The 17,973-nt window shown below is 51.1% G+C and overlaps 1 protein-coding gene across 4 annotated transcripts in view; it reads left to right on the forward strand.

Annotated features, from left to right (window-relative positions):
• Positions 1-17,973, forward strand: part of LDB3 (LIM domain binding 3) — a 67,818-nt gene that overhangs the window by 37,692 nt on the left and 12,153 nt on the right. For all 4 annotated transcript variants that reach the window (XM_012472608.3, XM_064374412.1, XM_012472609.3 and 1 more), the window contains 4 exons: positions 2,849-2,994; positions 9,569-10,037; positions 11,226-11,406; positions 11,985-12,105. In XM_012472608.3, the coding sequence (XP_012328031.2) occupies positions 2,849-2,994; positions 9,569-10,037; positions 11,226-11,406; positions 11,985-12,105 (917 nt within the window). The remainder of the gene's footprint in view (positions 1-2,848; positions 2,995-9,568; positions 10,038-11,225; positions 11,407-11,984; positions 12,106-17,973) is intronic.

The raw sequence follows: 17,973 nt of genomic DNA on the forward strand, positions 1-17,973 counted from the left end.
TTCCCCTCCCCTCTCTTCGGAGAAGCATAACACCAGAGACACCTGGTATAGTGGGATTTACGTCTGCTCCACAGCTTACTGTGTGTTACCTTGAAAAAGTAACTGATGCTCTCCGAACCTCAGTTTCCTCGTCTGTTAAGATGTTTACCAAACACCTATTATATAGGGTTACGATAGAAAAAAATGTCTGTAAAACATCTAACACAAAGGAACAAGTATTGTGAGTTCCTGCATCCCAGCCTGCCCTCCTAGACACCCAGCAAGGCAGAGACCAAAGGCCAGGGGAGAAAAGAAGAGGCAGAGGGGCCAGGCTGGCAGGTCACTCTGTAGTGGCATGTGGCACATCAGGCTGCATGGAGTCAGCTCTCTGTCTGGGCTTCCAAGGGTCGGCCAGTTAGTGTTTGGGGTCAGAGCCCAGGTGTCCCAGCCTCCCACCCTGGCCCCCAGGGTTTGCTGGGGAGGACATGCCTCTTGGATTAGGATGGGTAGGTCCACGGTGCAGCCTGAGGTGAGACTGATGTGGGCAAACTGGCTCGAAGGCCTGTCTGCTGCCCCCATCCCAGGCTTCACGTGACCTACATGGTGCCAAGCCCAGCCTTTCCCCAGCCCAATTCAAGCCTGAAGGAGGAGCCTAGCCCTGGGTTTCCAGGGGTGGCTTCATCCCAGTTTCCTGGGGGGATTTAGGACGCTACTTCCCCTCTCTATACCAGAATCTCTTCACATAATGGCCTTGCTACTTGCATAAAGAAGAGACTTTGAGGAGGGCAAGAAATATCCCTGTTGTTGAGCAGGAAGAAGCCTCCCAATTTGAATGGTGGGAGGCTATAGACACTGGAGCCCTACAGGCAGTCATCCCTGGGGCCCCAACCCTGCTCAAAGGCAGGCACCAGCACCAAGCTCAGGTCTCGCTGTCCTGGGCCTGCTCACTGCAAAGCTGCTGGAGTCCTCCCTCCCTTCCCTTTGCCTTGCAGGAGAGCTGGGGCCTGGGTGGAGCTTGGAGAGCCACACGGAGGGCTGCCCAGCAGGGAGTGGGGCTGGAGCAGAAGGAGTCACAGGGTTGTACTCTGAGCAAAGCAACCTCCCCTCCTCGCACATGGGCCAGGGTGGAGCTGGAGCTGAGGGAGTCCATGGGAGACAAATGGATACCCCAGCTTTTAATGGGGGCATGACTTCAGAATTTTCACTGGATGCCATAAATTTTCACTGCTCACTGCTGCCTTTCCCATTGCCAGTCCCTACTCACAATCTGTAGCTCCTGGGCTGCGAGCAAAGTGTCCTCCACTGATGGAGTCCAGCTAAGACCACTGCCCCTTGGCCCACCCCCAATCACCATGGAAGCCCCACACCCCTTGGACACTGTCTCTTCCTCTTCCATGGAGACCCCTACTCTGCTGGTCTCAGCATAGGAATCTATCCAGAGAAGGGCAGGTGGGCCTGGGGAGGGGAGACAATGGCTTCACTCAGCCAGAAACTCAGCAGCTTGACAGGGCAAGCGTGCACAGCCCCCAGGTCTGGGATGCCACAGGCTCCCTGAGGTCATTTTACCTCTGCCTTGTCTGGGACAGCCCCTCGGACCTCTCTGGATCCACTCAGAAGTTTGGTTCTTATCTCAGGACCACCCCACTCAGAGCCCCGGAAAGGAAGGCACTCCTCATCCTACAGCTCTGCCCAGCAGGGATCAGCAGGCCCCAGGCCCTTGAGGAACAGACAGAAGGAAGGCAGGAAACCATGGGGGCTGGCAGGCAGGGCTCACTTCTCCAGCACCTCCAGAATGACCCATTTTCCCTGGGTGTGGGCATGTGATCCCCTTTGAGATCTGAAAGACCAGGGACGTGTTCTGCAAGGTGTTCATTAGCTTTAAATGAAGAAAAAGGTTTTACAAACAATTACAGTTTGGGAACACTGGATCAGACAAGGCTTAACAGGCTGCTGGATTCCAGGAGTTCTCAGCACCTTCAGCTCTCTGGGAGCAGAGGCCATGCACAGACTCTCCTGAGGGTAATGAACTAGGACACTTTTTTTTTTCATCTCTTTGACCCCATTGTCCCTGGGCCACAGGCAGGGAAAGGTGACCCTAGGCCCCTTGACAACTAACCCAGTTGGAGGATGGGTTACAGCCCTTCTCTGGGTGGGTACAGCCCCGGGCAAGGAAGCCATCAAATCGGGGTCTAGATTCTGGCCTGCCTCTGTGAGATCTCTGTGTGGTGGGGACCAGGCGCGGTGGCTCACGCCTGTAATCCCAGCACTTTGGGAGGCTGAGGGGGTCGGATCACGAGGTCAAGAGATCGAGACCATCCTGGCCAACACGGTGACAGGAATTCTATGCAGAAGAGGTGTGTGTACTGGTTGTGGGGGGTGGCCTTGTGGGGAGGTGGGGAGCTCCTGACTTCCCCCAAGCATCTGTGCCCAGAAACCTGAGACTTTGCTGTTCCTTTCAGCAACAATAGAAAAGGGTAGGCAGAAAAGGCCACGAAGTTAGGGGCTGAGGTGCCCCACGAGGTCGAGGGGGTAAGTAGTTCTGACCAGGGCCATCTCCTCTCCTCTGCGCTCTTCCACGGTCCCGCCTGGGCAGTCTCCATGAGAGTGAAGGATCTTCCCGGTGTCCTCCTGTCTGGCTAGTGGCTTCCTCCCTCTCTCCAAAGGCTGTGTTGCTAGCTACCCAAGGAACGCCCTCCTCCCCTCCAAGACCCCTGTGGTCCTTCCTCCACAGTTTCTGGCAGCTCCCCAGGGATGTCTCTGTCAAGTGTCCTCACAGGGGCTTTTGAAGACCCAGGAGCCAGCCTGCCTTGGGTGCAGGCCCCAGTGGGGGCTGTCCTTCTTGCTGTAACTCTTCCCCCCTTGGTTCCAGGCCCCAGACCTCTTCCTACAGCCCCGCAGCGGCCACCTCTTCAGCACCTACCACCCACACCAGCTACAGTGAGGGCCCTGCCGCCCCTCCACCCAAGACCCGGGTTGTCACCACTGCCAGCATCCGGCCTTCTGTCTACCAGCCAGGTGAGAGGCAGAGCAGGAGGGGAGGCTGTCTAAGCCATGGGCGGGCTCCAGGAGTCGCAAGAGCCAAGAGGTGGCTCTGGGGTCACATCCCCAGAAGAAAGGGCAGCAAGACCTTGCTAATGAGGCTCCGTCCTCCATCCCTCAGTTGTGGGCCAGAATCCTGTGGAGCCTGCATCTGGCCTGGGGGAGACAGGTGGGCAAGAATGCAGTGGATGATTCTAAGGGAGAGCAAAGGAGGACAGAGGTCTTCTCTGGGCCAGGCGTGGTGACTCATGCCTGGAATCCCAGCACTTTGGGAGGCCGAGGCAGGCAGATCACCTGAGGTCGGCAGTTCGAGACTAGCCTGGCCAACATGGCAAAACCCCATCTCTACTAAAAACACAAAAATTAGCCGGACGTGGTGGCACACACCTGTAATCCCAGCTACTCGGGAGGATGAGCCTGGGCGACAGAGTGAGACTTGGTCTCAAAAAAAAAAGTCTTCTTTGTGTCATACCAGTGTGCAAGAGCTGGCCAGAGCTATGGGGGTACAGAACAGCACATACGGAGCCTCGACTAGGGAGCAGGTCCTATCCAGGCGCAACGAGAGACCCCAGGGAAGTTTTCTCTGCGGCTGGAGCCCAGGGAGATGAGACAGGCACTGAGTCGGGGCGGGCCTTGCTTCGGGGGATGTTTCATGAAGGTCCCTCTTGACAATGGGGCTGAGTGTGGGCGGCCGAAGCCGCTTTTGCCCGAGACAGAGGCCGGTGTCAGGGCCTGCTCTGCTGTCGAAGGCGAAGCGCCTCATCCCTCCAGGCTGCGATGTTCATAGACACCTCGTGTTCTGGGGATGGAGTGAAGCTCCCGGCACAGCGTCTGTCGCACGGGAGGTGCCCTCTGTCCCTACAGAGAAGGGGCAAGGACAGCCAGTTCTGAGACGGAAACTCCTCAGGGCGAGGGGGCGTTTTGCAGAGGTGAAAAGCGGCGGGAAGCGGCTGCCCCTTTGGAGACGGGGAACACGGGGAGGGAGACTGGAGAGGAGTTTGGAGGCGAAGCGGCGGGTGTAGGCGAGGCCTTGCCAGGGCGCAAGGAGGACATTTCCGTCTCTTCCTGGGCAGGCGCTTCTGGCACCTTCCGGGGCGGCCGCCGGCTGTCCTCGCCCAGCCCGCCAGGCGGCGTCAGGGTTCCGGGGGCGCGCGGCCGGCCCGCCCAGCGTCCCCTTCCTCCTCCTCCCCGGGCTGGGGCCCAGGCGGGCGAGACCGGCCGGAGCCGCGGGCCCCCGCGCCATTCCTAGGCCGCGCAGACGTTAACTCATTCCTGCCTGGGGGGAAGGAGGCGGCCGGGCGGGCGGGCGCGCGCTGTAGCCGGCCTGCCTTCACCTCCGTCTCCCGGAGGCCCGGCTGCCGAGTGGGTTCCGGGGGTGGCTGGCAGGCGGCCCCGGGCGAAGCGGGGCGTGTGAGCCCGAGTTCCCCGTCCGCTCCCCAGCACTCCAGGCTCTTCGGACCAGGGCGTCGGGGAGGGTGGGGAGCCCGCGCAGGACCGGGAGGGCCCCAGACCGCCGCGGCCACAGCCGCAGCTCTCCCCGGGGCCTCCTCCAGGCCGAGGGCGGCGTTCTCAGGTCAGATCTTATCGCTGGCGCCCGAGCTAGGCAGCCGCTCCCCAGAACACCTGGGGCCTGGGAGGGGGCGGGCGGCGGCGGCGGCTTGGCGACCCTGCGCGCTGGTCGCGGACGGCCACGTTGGCCCGCGGGCCGGGCGGCGGCCAGGCGCTCGCGGAGAGCCAGGCCCGGCCCCTAGTGAGTCAGAAATCACCTTGTTTAATTACACAACCCCGAGCCCGCCGAGTGCGATAGAGGCCTTTTGAACTTGCCAATTAGAGATGAAATATCACCTTCTAATTTAGGCTGGTTTAATTCCGTCACGCAGAAATAGCAACAGCCCCGGGGCTCCGAGATGGGATATCAGGTCTCTCTTGGCAGGACAGTGAGCCAGGCTGAAGGGTGCAGAGGCTGAGGGCGGCGAAGAGCCGCTGCCTGCTCGCCCCCCGCCGGGAGTGGGGCTTGCGACGGGGGGGGGGGGGGGGGGGGGAGCAGAGCTGCCGGGCCGGGCCACCGAAGCCAGGGAGGTTCCTTCTCTGGGTGGGTACAGCCCCGGGCAAGGAAGCCATCAAATCGGGGTCTAGATTCTGGCCTGCCTCTGTGAGATCTCTGTGTTGTGGGGACCAGGCGCGGTGGCTCACGCCTGTAATCCCAGCACTTTGGGAGGCTGAGGGGGTCGGATCACGAGGTCAAGAGATTGAGACCATCCTGGCCAACACGGTGAAACCCCGTCTCTAATACAAAAATTAGCTGGGCGTGGTGGCGCGCGCCTGTAGTCCCAGCTACTCGGGAGGCGGAGTCTAGAGAATTGCTTGAACCCGGGAGGCGGAGATTGCCGTGAGCCGAGATCGCGCCACTGTACTCCCGCCTGGCGACAGAGCGATACTCAGTCTTAAGAAAGAAAAAAAAAAAGGCAGTGGATCCAGGAGTCTGGAAGGTTTTCCGATGGAGGGAAGTGACTGCCAGCCAGGGGCTATAGGGTTAGTATTGCCAGAAGGAGGCAGGAAAGATGGGACAGGGCCCGATTTACTTGAAAGGGGTGAACTAAAGCCTGTTTTGCTGCTTGGGGAGTTTCTAAGCGGGGATCTGCTGTTGAGTCTGGCTGCCTGAGCTCATTTCAGCTAGACAGTTCACCAGCTGAATGACCTGGAGGCAGTCACTTAAGCTCTTCAAGCCTCAATTCCTCTGTAAAATGGACTTGCAAACATTATCTGTCTCCTTGGATTGCAGCGAGTAATTACTTGAAATAATGCACGTAAAGGGCCTAGCATGCAAGCTGTCATTTTAATGAGGGCAGCACCACCCAATAGAAAGAAATTTTCTAGTAGCCACATTTTTAAAAAGTAAAAGAAAGCAAGTGAAATTCATTTTAATGTCTTTCCTTTGACTACATATATTTAAAATATCAGGTGGAGCGCGGTGTCTCACACTTGTAATCCCAGCACTTTGGGAGGCCAAGGTGGGCAGATCACCTGAGGTCAAGAGTTGGAGATCAGCCTTGCTAACATGATGAAACCTGTCTCTACTAAAAATACAAAAATTAGCCAGGTGTGGTGGCGGGTGCCTGTAATCCCAGCTACCTGGGAGGCTGAGGCAGGAGAATCACTTGAACCCAGGAGGCAGAGGCTGCTGTGTGCCACTGCACTCCGGCTTGGGCCACAAAGCAAGACTCTGCCTTAAATAAATAAATAAATAAATAAATAAATAAATAAATGATCATTTCAACATACAATCAATATAAAATAATTATTAATGAGTCTTCAAAATCTGGTGTGTGTGTTACACTAAAAGCACTTCTCACTTCTCGGTGGACTAACCATTTAAAGTGCTGATTGGCCACGCAGCACTATGTATTGGACAGCGCAGGATTAGGGGTTGTGGTCTTAATCTTTTTTTTTTTTTTTTTTTTTTTTGAGACAGAGTTTCCACCCTCGTTGCCCAGGCTGGAGTGCAATGGCTTGACCTTGGCTCACTGCAACCTCTGCCTCCCGGGTTCAAGCAATTCTCCTGCCTCAGCCTCCTGAGTAGCTGGGATTACAGGCACCTGCCACTACGCTGGCTAAGTTTTTCTGTATTTTTAGTGGAGACTGGGTTTCACCATCTTGGCCAGCCTGGTCTCGAACTCTTGACCTCAGGTGATCCACCCTCCTAGGCCTCCCAAAGTGCTGGGATTATAGGTGTGAGCCATGGTGCCCAGCTAATCTTAATCTTTTTTAGCAGAGAATTGTGCTTTACAAAGAAAGGAAAGGGCCAGGCAAGGTGACTCACTCCTGTAATCCCAGCACTTTGGGAGGCTGCGGCAGGTGGATCATCTGAGGTCAGGAGGTCGAGACTAGCCTGACCAACATGGTGAAATCCCATCTCTACTAAAAATACAAAAAATTAGCCAGGTGTGGTGGTGGGTGCCTGTAATCTCAGCTACTTGAGAGGCTGAGGCAGGAGAAACACTTGAACCCAGGAGGTGGAGGTTGCAGTGAGCCAAGATCGCGCCATTGCACTCCATCCTGGGCAGCAAGAGCGAGACTCTGTCTCAAAAAAAAAAAAAAAAAAAGGAAAGAAAATGTTGCACAGAACCCCCTTATCCATAACAGAGGGATGAAGCTGCTCTGAAGTTGTGCTAGATCGCCTCTCCCGCTCTCTGTCCCTGGTGGTATTCCTGGAATCCCCTCTTCCCCCAGCACTTTGAGATTCTCTGCTATGCAAAGTTGTTAGGGAGGGTGACAATACCTCAAATCTGGGCTGTACACATTTACCAAATGCACGCACTATGTCACTGCAGCAGATCCCCCCCAGGCCCTGTAGGACAGGCAGGGCGTCAGGCATTCCGCCACCAATCAATAGATCTCAGTCTCAGGTTATCTAACTTCAAGACTTCCCGTTTCTCTTCCCTGCTCTCCCCACACCCGATGCCCCCCCACCCCCACACGCACACTACCCAGTCTAACTGGGCTGGGCTTCCCTAGGTGAGCAGCAGGCTGGGAGACAGGCTGACAATACATCTGACCCTGAGACCAGGTTGCCTCCATCCTTGCCATCCTCACTCACATTTAGTGACACACTATGCAGGGTACTAGGCTAAGTTCTTTATATTTCTTACCTTCCCTTAATCCTCATAATAACCTTGTGAGATACTAAGAATTATTATTGTGATTTTTAGATAAAGAAATTGAGGCCCAGAGAGGTTAAGGAATTTGCCCAAGGACACACAGCCAGGAGGTAGTAGAGCTGGGTCCTGCAGCCGGGGCTCTTGGCTATGCGATCAAGACCCCACAGCACGGGGTCTCCTCCGAGTTGAAAATGACTCCTCCCTGACATGTTGCACTGAGACTTTCTGGAATTGAACTCATGTTCCTTACAGAGGCAGCTTGGGATAGTAGAATAAATGGTTTTGAAGACATATTCCCACTGACTAGCTCTGTCTGAGCCTCAGTGACCTCAAATGTAAAGGGGGAATAATGGGAAGACCGATTCAGATGGCACGCTATATGCCTCATTACCCCCTAAACATGAGGAAGATTCCTTATGGAGAAGGTATTACCTTTCGAAGGCCTCACTCACAGGATGGCTCCAGGGCAGGGCTGTGGAGGGCTTTATCTCTCTTCTTCCTTCAGTAACATGGATGGATCCTATCTACCTGGTCCCTACTCACCCCCAGCACAGGGGTTTCCAGTCACCCAGCTCTGAAGGGTGGGTCACCTGGGAGTGGAAGGTGCAGAGTAGGAACCACAGGCTGCCCTGGGTGGCCCAGGGGATCCAGGTGGAAAAGAGAGACTGGAGGTGGGGCCAGGGTCTTAAGCCCTAAGGAAAACCTTCCTCTTTCGGTTGAGAATGGAGTGTGGGGTCGGGGGCAGGAGCAGGGCGTGGGTGCGGGAACTGCCTCAGCACAGTCCATCCTGCCCAGGCTGAGCTCAGGAATGGGGAGGGAGGCTGCACTGACATGCTTCCTAGGGTGGGGGGAATGAGGCCTCTTTCTGGAAGAGCGGACTGTGAAATGAGGTGAGGCTTCTGGAACCTCCCTCGCTGGAAGAGGAGGCCAGCTGGACCTTGTGTACAGGGCACAACTGGGTTTGCCCTGGCTAAGTGTTGAGGGCCAAGGCCCGAGAAGGCTGTGGGTAAGCAATTGCAATGCTTTTTCTGTGCTGTGACCCCAAAAAGGTTTTCTGCTCTCAGGGAGCTGGAGGAGGGGGTGGCAGAAATGAGGCAGCGCCTTCTCTTCCCTGTGCTCTGACTGCCTGCGCAATCTCTAGACAGTCACTCAGACACACTCCCAGCTTCTACCAAAGTGATATGGAGGTCCAGAGGTCCCCAGGGCAGCCACGGGCCAAGCAAGCAGCTGCACCTGGGCTGTGTCACCCTAGAGTCTCTGCCCAGCACCCTTGAAGTGCCTTCTTCAAGATCCCCCACCCTAATCAAACCAAGATGGAATTTCCCCCCAATACAAATCAAGCCAAGCTGTTTTTCAAGAAAGTAATTGTAGCTAAACCTGAAACCTGAACCTGAAAACCCAGCTGCCAGGTCATCTGCTTTGTCCGGAGGGCTGAACTAGGTCCAGGTTCAGCAAACTCATGCCAAGGGAGGTATTTCAGATGTCAAATCACTGGTCAGAGTGCAACAGAAAGTTTCTCATAGTCAAGAGTGAGCTGACCCACTCTCACCTATCCCTGCCCAGGTACCCCCAACCCCACTCCCTGTCTTATGCAGGCCTTGGGCAGCCAAGGCCTGGTGGAGCCCCACCCTGCACAGCTGCAGATATTTATAGCCGTGTCCCTTTTCCAGCCCTTTCGACGCTCGGCTGTGCTTGCTCTCTAGCTCCCTGGACGCCCTGCTGAGAATTCAGATCTAGGCCATCAAGAAGTTCAGGAACAAATCTCCTGAAAAAACTGAAATCGTACTACTCTAATGTTGAAGTCACCTTGTGCATTTCTCTGGCTGGGAGTGAGGGGAACTGGGAAGAATGAATTCCTGACACATCTTTCTTTGGGTTTTTTTGGCTTGCAGTGCCTGCATCTACCTACAGCCCGTCCCCAGGGGCCAATTACAGTCCAACTCCCTACACCCCCTCCCCTGCCCCTGCCTATACCCCCTCGCCTGCCCCGGCCTACACTCCCTCACCTACCCCTGCCTACACCCCATCACCTGCCCCCACCTACACTCCATCCCCAGCACCAACCTATACCCCTTCACCTGCCCCCAACTATAACCCTGCATCCTCTGCGGCCTATAGCGGGGGCCCTGCAGAGCCTGCCAGCCGACCCCCCTGGGTGGCAGATGACAGCTTCTCCCAGAAGTTTGCCCCTGGCAAGAGCACCACCTCCATCAGCAAGCAGACCCTGCCCCGGGGGGGCCCAGCCTACACCCCAGCGGGTCCCCAGGTGCCACCACTTGCCAGGGGGACCGTCCAGAGGGCTGAGCGCTTCCCAGCCAGCAGCCGGACTCCACTCTGTGGCCACTGCAACAACGTCATCCGGTATGGTCCAGCTGTGCCCCTGCACTGGGGCACTGGAAGGGCGTGTGTGCGGGGTGCTTGCCCACAGTTTGAGCCCTGGTTGGGAGAGATGGGGGTAGGAGGCAGGTGTAGGGAGAAAGCCTTGGGTCCTTCTGGCTTGCCCTCTGGTCTGACCTCTCTGAGCCATATCTTCCATACCTGTGTGATACCCACTCCCCTGGGGAGCTGGGAGGATGGCATGAGGTTTGTGAGTGAAGCTCCAGCATGGTGCCTGGTACCAGGAGCTCCCCCTTGGGCTAAGGCCGAGTTCTGGGAATCACCAGTCGTGTCAGTAGGTTTACGGGGCATGTTGTAAGATAGTGTTGGCTTTGACCCAGTTTTCCTTTAGGGTTGTTTCTGGGTCTTTCCACAGACAGGCCTGGGCTGCTCAGGGCACTGGTGAGCATCTGCCAGACTAAAATGAAAACAAGTGATTTCACACTTAGAAGACATGGACCAAGGGTGCTGTTGTTTGAATATAGTATGTTTGTGTGCATGTATGCTGTGAGCTTATATACATGAAAAATATACTTTTATTTAAAAATAAAGTAATATATACTCATTAGAGAAGAATTAGAAAACACAGAAAAGTAAAAATTAGAATATTAAAAAATGTCCTCATAGTCCCACTGTTCTGAATGCTAACCTGGAACTAGACTATACAGGTTTGTATTCTGGTCTACCACTTACTGGCTGGATGACCTTAAAAAAGTTGTTCAAACTCTGTGTGCCTCAGTTTCTCCATGTGAAAATGGGTATCATAATAGTACCTGCTGCGTAGGATTGTTATGAGAGTTAAGCAAGTTAATAAATGTAAAAGTTTTCTTGACTAGAGCCTGACACAGAGTAATCACTTAATAAACCTTAGCCATGAGCATCATCATTATTAGATTTCTTAATATCATCATCAGTGGTCAACTGAATTCTATCACGTTTACCCAGTTCCCTACTGGTGGATGTTTGAGTTGCTTCCTGGTTTTCTTTATTGTAAGTGATGCAACAATGAACACCTTTCTGCATGAGCTTTCTCTGAATTTCACATTATTTCATCAGAACAGTCACAAAAGTCAGAGTTATTGGGTAAAAGTATAAACAGTGTTGGGGTTCTTAAAATATCTAGTTCCAAGTTCTGGGGGCTGCCTTACTGGGTGCCATTCTCTGCTTCCCCAGGGGCCCATTTCTGGTAGCCATGGGCCGTTCCTGGCACCCTGAAGAGTTCAACTGTGCCTACTGCAAGACTTCCCTGGCAGATGTGTGCTTTGTGGAAGAGCAGAACAACGTTTACTGTGAGCGATGTTATGAGCAATTCTTTGCCCCAATCTGTGCCAAGTGCAACACCAAAATTATGGGGGTAAGTGGGCAGCCTCCCCTTCTTCTGACCCATGTCTCTTCCCAGCCCTTCCCCAAGATCGTGGGGTCCCATTAGGAAGCCAAGAAGTTGCCGGTAACAGAGAGAAAGCAACTCCATTTTCATCCTAGAAGGGAATTGGTTTGCCACCAATAAACTTGGAGATAAATGATCTTGACACAAGGGATGATTGTGCGCCTGTTCCACACAGCTTGAAGAGGTGTAACTTCTGCAAAGCAAGTGATTGCTTCATAGCCTGACCTGACCACTCACCAGAATGTGGCCTTGACCCTTAGTGCCCCTTTGGTAAATGACAATAATAAGCAGTACTTCCTCCCAGATTTAATGGGAGGATTAAGCATCACAGTTTATGTAAGAATGCACAGAACCTGGCACCCAGCTGGAGAGTGAGAAGCCCTTCTCTGCTGCCCCTGGGTCTTTCTTCAGAGTGAAAGGCCAGCATCCCGGGCTCTCCTGACCTATTCCCTGGTACGATGCTCGGGCAGTGGCTGGGGCCTGGTGGGGTAGTCAAGCCCAGTTCCCTCTCTCCTTTCTGTCCTGAGCTCAGGCTCTTTCCCCAGGAAGTGATGCATGCCTTGAGACAGACATGGCACACAACCTGCTTTGTCTGCGCGGCCTGCAAGAAGCCTTTCGGGAACAGCCTCTTCCACATGGAAGATGGGGAGCCCTACTGTGAGAAAGGTAGGAACACTTTGGCAATGGTGTGTGGGGAGGCCCTGCTCTGGGAGAAAGGGGCAGGTGCAGGGAAATAACTCCTCTCTAATCCATTCACAGCCGACCACCTAGAGGCCTTTATTTCTGAAAGAAATGTTTGTTTTGTTTTTAATGGCAGAATCATGTTAATATCACACAAAGGAAGTTAACTATCTCCCCTGCCCATATGGTTGCAGCTTTGGGGAGAGTGAGGTGCAGAGTCTATAGCTTATTTTACGCATCAGCTATGTGGATCTGGTTGGGCGAGGTGGCTCACACCTTAATCCCAGCCCTTTGGGAGGCTGAGGCGGACAAATCGCTTGAGCCCAGGAGTTTAAGACCAGCAACATAGCAAGATCCAGTCTTTACAAAAAATATAAACATTAGCCAGGTGTGGTGGCATGTGCCTGTAGTCCCAGATACTCAGGAGGCTGAAGTGGGAGGATCACTTGAGTCCAGGAGTTCGAGGCTGCAGTGTCCTGTGAGAGCACCACTGTATTCCGCCTAGGCAACAGAGTAAGACCCTGTATCTCAAACAAACAAACAAACAAACAAAAAAAATGTAGATCACAATTTGGCATCTTAGAACCACTTGAGAAACCTTTCAGGTTATTTTGATTTGGAGACCACAAGGCCTAGTCTGAAAAGGCCTTGGCTGTGGACTTTGTCCTTCTTTCTATTCCTGGTTCCACTTTGGGCTGCTTTGTAACCCTGAGCAAGTTACTAACCTTCTCTGAGCCTTACTTTCTACATCTGTAAACACGTGCCTACAGAGCTGTGGTGAGGATTAAACCAGAGAAGGAGTGTAGAGCATTAAATATGCGAGACCCCTTCCGCTGCCCCTGTGATATTTATCAGATTTTGATGTTCCTTCAGATTCCTGTAATCTTACTGAGTGAATTCAGAGTTTCTCTGTACCCCCAAAATGCTATATGTTATCTTAAAATGCCAAGGAAATTATTGTAAATTCAGGAGACAAAGCACTTCATTAGATAAGTGGGAGTTAGTTACTCACTCATTTATTCAGAGACTTCCCCCTTCAGAAAAGATTTGAAGCAGGTTCCAGAAAAGGTGACACAGACATGAAGGCTAAGACAGTAGAACCAGAAAATCAGAGGCGGGAGAAGCAGGCATGCTGATTATGAAGAATAACACAGCTGCAGGGACTGACTGGGTAGCAAGTTTGAGGGCAGAAAGAGAAACATAGTAAGTTAGTTTACTTTAAAATCAGAAAGAAGAAAACATTCAGTTCCTCAAGGGAAAAAGCAAAACAAAATAAAATTTCTTTCCCCTGACTGTAAATTAGAAAAGAAACGCGTTGGCCAGGCACTAAGGTACCTGGAGAGACCCAGACTCGAATCCCACATGGGCCACTTCCAGGCTGGGTGACCATGGACAAAGTATTTACCCCTTGTAAGCCTCTGTTTCCTCTCTAGACCACCTCCTTCAGAGGCTGTTGTGAGGATTAACTGAGATAATGTGTGCAAAGCTCTTAGCAAAGCAGCTGCCCAGGGTAAGTGGGCAATGGGAGTGGTCTGTGAAGTGGCTCCAGGAGACCCAGAGCTCTCCATGGAGCACAGTTTACAATCCATTTCCTTAAGCAATAAGCATCACTGAAATGTTTAAGGCAAGGAAATAATACAATCCAATTTTTATTTTAGAAAGAGTACAGAGGCTAGGGGCCGTGGCTCACGCCTGTAATCCCAACACTTTGGGAGGCGGAGGAGGATGGATCAGATGAGGTCAGGAGTTTGAGATCAGCCTGGTCAACATGGTGAAATCCCGTCTCTACTAAAAATACAAAAATTAGCTGGGTGTGGTCATGCGCACCTGTAATCCCAGCTACTCGGGAGGCTGGGGAAGGAGAATCGCTTGAACCACATAGGCGGAGGTTGCAGTGAGCTGGGATCATGCCACTGCACTCCAGCCTGGGTGACAGCCAAGATTCTGTCTCAAAAACAAAGACAAATTTTTTTTGTGGGGGTGTGTTTGTTGAATGTTATAAAGATATTATGATGAGCAAGGTAAAGGAAGGCTAGATAACTGTTAGGTAGAGTCAAGCCTGGTTGGTCAACCTACCCTAGAGTTGATAAAATATATTGAGGTCAGCCAGGAGGGAGGTCCCCTGTGTCATGCCATGGGACATTGTGCTTGGTTCTGACCTTGTCATTTTTTAAATTGTGGGAAAAACCCATAGCATAAAATTTGCCATCTTTTCCATTATTAAGTGTACAGTTAAGTAGTGTTGAGTATATTCACACTGTTGTAAACCAAACCTCCAATTTGCAAACATTCACCTTGCAAATCAGAAGCTCTCTACCTATTAAACAACTTCCTCTTTTTTCCTCTTTCCAGCTCCTGGTAACCACCATTCTACTTTTTACTTCTATGAATTTGACTACTATAGATATCTCATATAAGTGAAATCATACAGTATTTGTTTTTTTGAGGCTGGCTTACTTCACCTAGCATAATGTCCGCAAGTTTCATCCATGTTGTAGTATGCATCAGAATTTCCTTCCTTTTAATGGCTAAGTAATATTCCATTGTATGGATAGATCATATTTTGTTGATCCATTCATTTATCAACGGGCACTTGGGTTGCTTCTACCTTTTGGCTATTGTGAATAATGCTGTTATGAACATGGGTGTACAAATTTCTCTTAAGACTCTGCTTTCAATTATTTTGGGTATATATCCAGAAATGGGATTGCTAGACCATATAGTTCTATTTTTTTTTCTTTTTTTTGAGACGGGGTCTCACTTTGTTGCCCAGGCTAGATTGCAATGGCACCATCTTGGCTCACCGCAACCTTGTCCTCCTGGACAGTTGATCCTCCCACCTCAGCCTGTAGCTGGGACTACAGACATGCACCACCATGCTCAGCCAATTTTTGTAATTTTTTGTAGAGATGAGGTCTTGCTATGTGCCCAGACTGGTCTTGAAATCCTGGGCTCAAGCAATCCTCTTGCCTTGGGCTCCGAAAGTGCTGGAATTACAGGTGTGAGCCACCGTGCCTATTTTTGATTTTGTAAGGAACCTCATACTGTTTTCCATAATGGCTGCACTGTGTTACAATCTCATTAACAGAGCCCAATCTTCCAATTTCTCTGCAGCCTTGCAAACACTTGTTATTTTCTGTTTTTTGTTTTTGTTTTTGTTTTTGTTTTTAATAGTAGCTATCCTAGGTTGGGCATAGTGGCTCACATCTGTAATCCCAGAACTTTGGGAAGCCAAGGCGGGTAGATCACAAGGTCAAGAGATCAAGACCATCCTGGCCAACATGGTGAAACCCCATCCCTACAAAAAATACAAAAACTAGCTGGGTGTGGTGGCTCAGTAGCTGGTAGTCCCAGCTACTCGGGAAGCTGTGGCAGGAGAATCGCTTGAACCCAGGAAGCAAGGGTTACAGTGAGCTGATGATCAGGCTACTGGACTCTGGCCTGGGCAACAGAGAGAGACTCCATCTCAAATAAATAAATAAATAAATAAATAAATAAATAAATAAATAAATAGTAGCTATCCTAATGGGTATGAGGTGAAATTTCACTTTTATGTCTCATCATTTTAATCAATAATTTGGAAGAAGACACAGACGGGAATCCTATCAAATCTGCAGACTGAGCCAGAATGATAGGGTCTAGGCTAAAAAAATGCTTCAGTTGGCTACAAAGATAAGCTGACATCTGCATATAAGGAAGGTCAACCCTTCACAGGGTCAGCCCTTCACAGATGAACCTGCACCTAAGCAGCTCCCAAACCTGGCATCACGGTCATCAAGGGAGCTTAACGAACTAGAGAGAAGATAGATTTTTCAGACCTACCTCAGACCCACGGAAGCAGCATTTCACAGGGTGCCCCACCCTACCCAGGTGTTTCAGTTAGGTGTGGGAATCAGAAGTGTTTCTCCAAGTGTGATCCCAACACCAGCAGCAACATCACCTGAGAACTTGTTAGAAATGCAGATTTTCAGGCCCCACCCCAGATCTGGTGAATCAGAAAATCTGGAGGGGAGTCTGGCACCCTGTCTTTCAACAAACCCTCCGCGTGCTTCTGATGTTTGGGAACCATTGCTGTAGAAAAGTACTAAACCCCTTTTCAACACAGAGCACCCGTAATCTGATAGATGGAAATCCTTTTACAACAGCAGTAAAATCATTAAATTCAAGGGTAGGAATTCAACTTGGGACAAGAGAGAATCAAAGAAAATTAGAAAGACTTAAGGGGAGAAATAAAGGAAGGAATAAATAAACGAGGAGCTAGATTATGCTCCTTGTGGAAAAGGCCCGTGCACAGACTTAGTTAGGTACCAGCAATGTTCTCCTTTTGTAGAAATAAGTGAAGAAAAATACCAACTTAAAAAAAATGTATTAGGATCAGACCCATGCTACCAAATTTTAAAACAAAGCGGCAATTCTCCAAATTATACAGAATTGAATTTAAAACAGAAAAATTCATCAGTGGGCAAGATTAGGCATTCCAGAAGTAAATTTAAGCCATTTTAAGAGCTTAATCTGTGAAAAGCCAGTAAGAGAAGGACACTATTTAATTAGGTTATTTGAACCATTTAATTTAATTTTTATTTTTATTTAAATATGGAACACAGCCCAGCTTGGTGGCTCATACCTATAATCATAGTACTTTAGGAGGCCAAGGCAGGAAGACCACTTGAGGCCAGGAGTTCAAGACCAACCTGGATAATATAGGGCGACCCTGTTTCTAAAAAAAAAAAATAAAGTAGCTGACCTTGGTGGTGCATACCTATGGTTCCAGCTACTCAGGAGCCTGAGGTAGGAGGATGGTTTGAACCCAGAAAGTTGAGTTTGCCGTGAACTGTGACCACATCATTGCACTCCATCCTGGGTGACAGAGCAAGACTCTGTCTGAAAAAAAAAAAAGAGAGATGATGGATGAATGGATAGGATGCATGGATGAATGGAGGAGGGAAGCCCAGGGAAAGCCTTCAGCAAGGCCATCTCATCTCTCTTGGTTGGGGTATGTAGGAGATGAAGACTTCCCTGAAGGACAGCCTATCACAAAGGATTGCAGAGATTCTCTGAGGTACAGAAAGTGGGGATGGTTTTCCAAGCCCAGGGCCTGGTTTACACAGAAGCATGGAGGTGTAAGAGAAAGTCCAGGGCACCATGAGACCACCTGGGAGTGATGAGAAAGAAGTCAGAAGTGGGGTGCAGGGCTTGTCCTTAGGTGGAGAAGGGTCAACCCATACCACACAGAAGTAAGTTCCTGCAGAGCACCAAGTGAACCACAACCTGTGCCGTAACTTTCTAAAGGAAGCAGAACGATGTTTTCTTAGCTCTGGCAAGGCAATGCATTTCTGCTTACTAAAGAAACTAAGAAGTCCATCAGAGAAGACTGATGGACTGGAAAACATAAGAACATTTGCATGACAAGCTACAATTAAGCAGAAAAGGGGAGGCTATATATTGGAAAACATGCAACAGATAAGTGTAACTGATCAAAGCTCAATGGCAGGTGGATAAGGAGCTGGAGACAGCGCAAAGCCATGGAAGGAGGATGAACTTTGGAGTCCCATCAGGACTGAGGCCCCTCCTTTAGACTTGTGTGATGGAACCTATCCAGTCAGTTTCCTCCAGTTTAAAATGGTAATACTAGGCCAGATGCGTGGCTCACACCTGTAATCCCAGCACTTTGGGAGGCCAAGGTGAATGGATCACTTGAGGTCAGGAGTTCAAGACCAGCCTGGCCAACATGGTGAAACCCTGTCTCTACTGAAAATACAAAAATTAGCCAGGCATGGTGGCGCATGCCTGTAATCCCAGCTACTCGGGAGGCTGAGGTGGGAGAATTACTTGAACCCAGCCGGGGGTGAGGGG

The sequence above is a fragment of the Aotus nancymaae genome, unplaced genomic scaffold (assembly GCF_030222135.1).
Source record: "Aotus nancymaae isolate 86718 unplaced genomic scaffold, 86718_ANA_hifiasm-v0.15.2.pri h1tg000010l, whole genome shotgun sequence".
NCBI lineage: Eukaryota > Metazoa > Chordata > Mammalia > Primates > Aotidae > Aotus > Aotus nancymaae.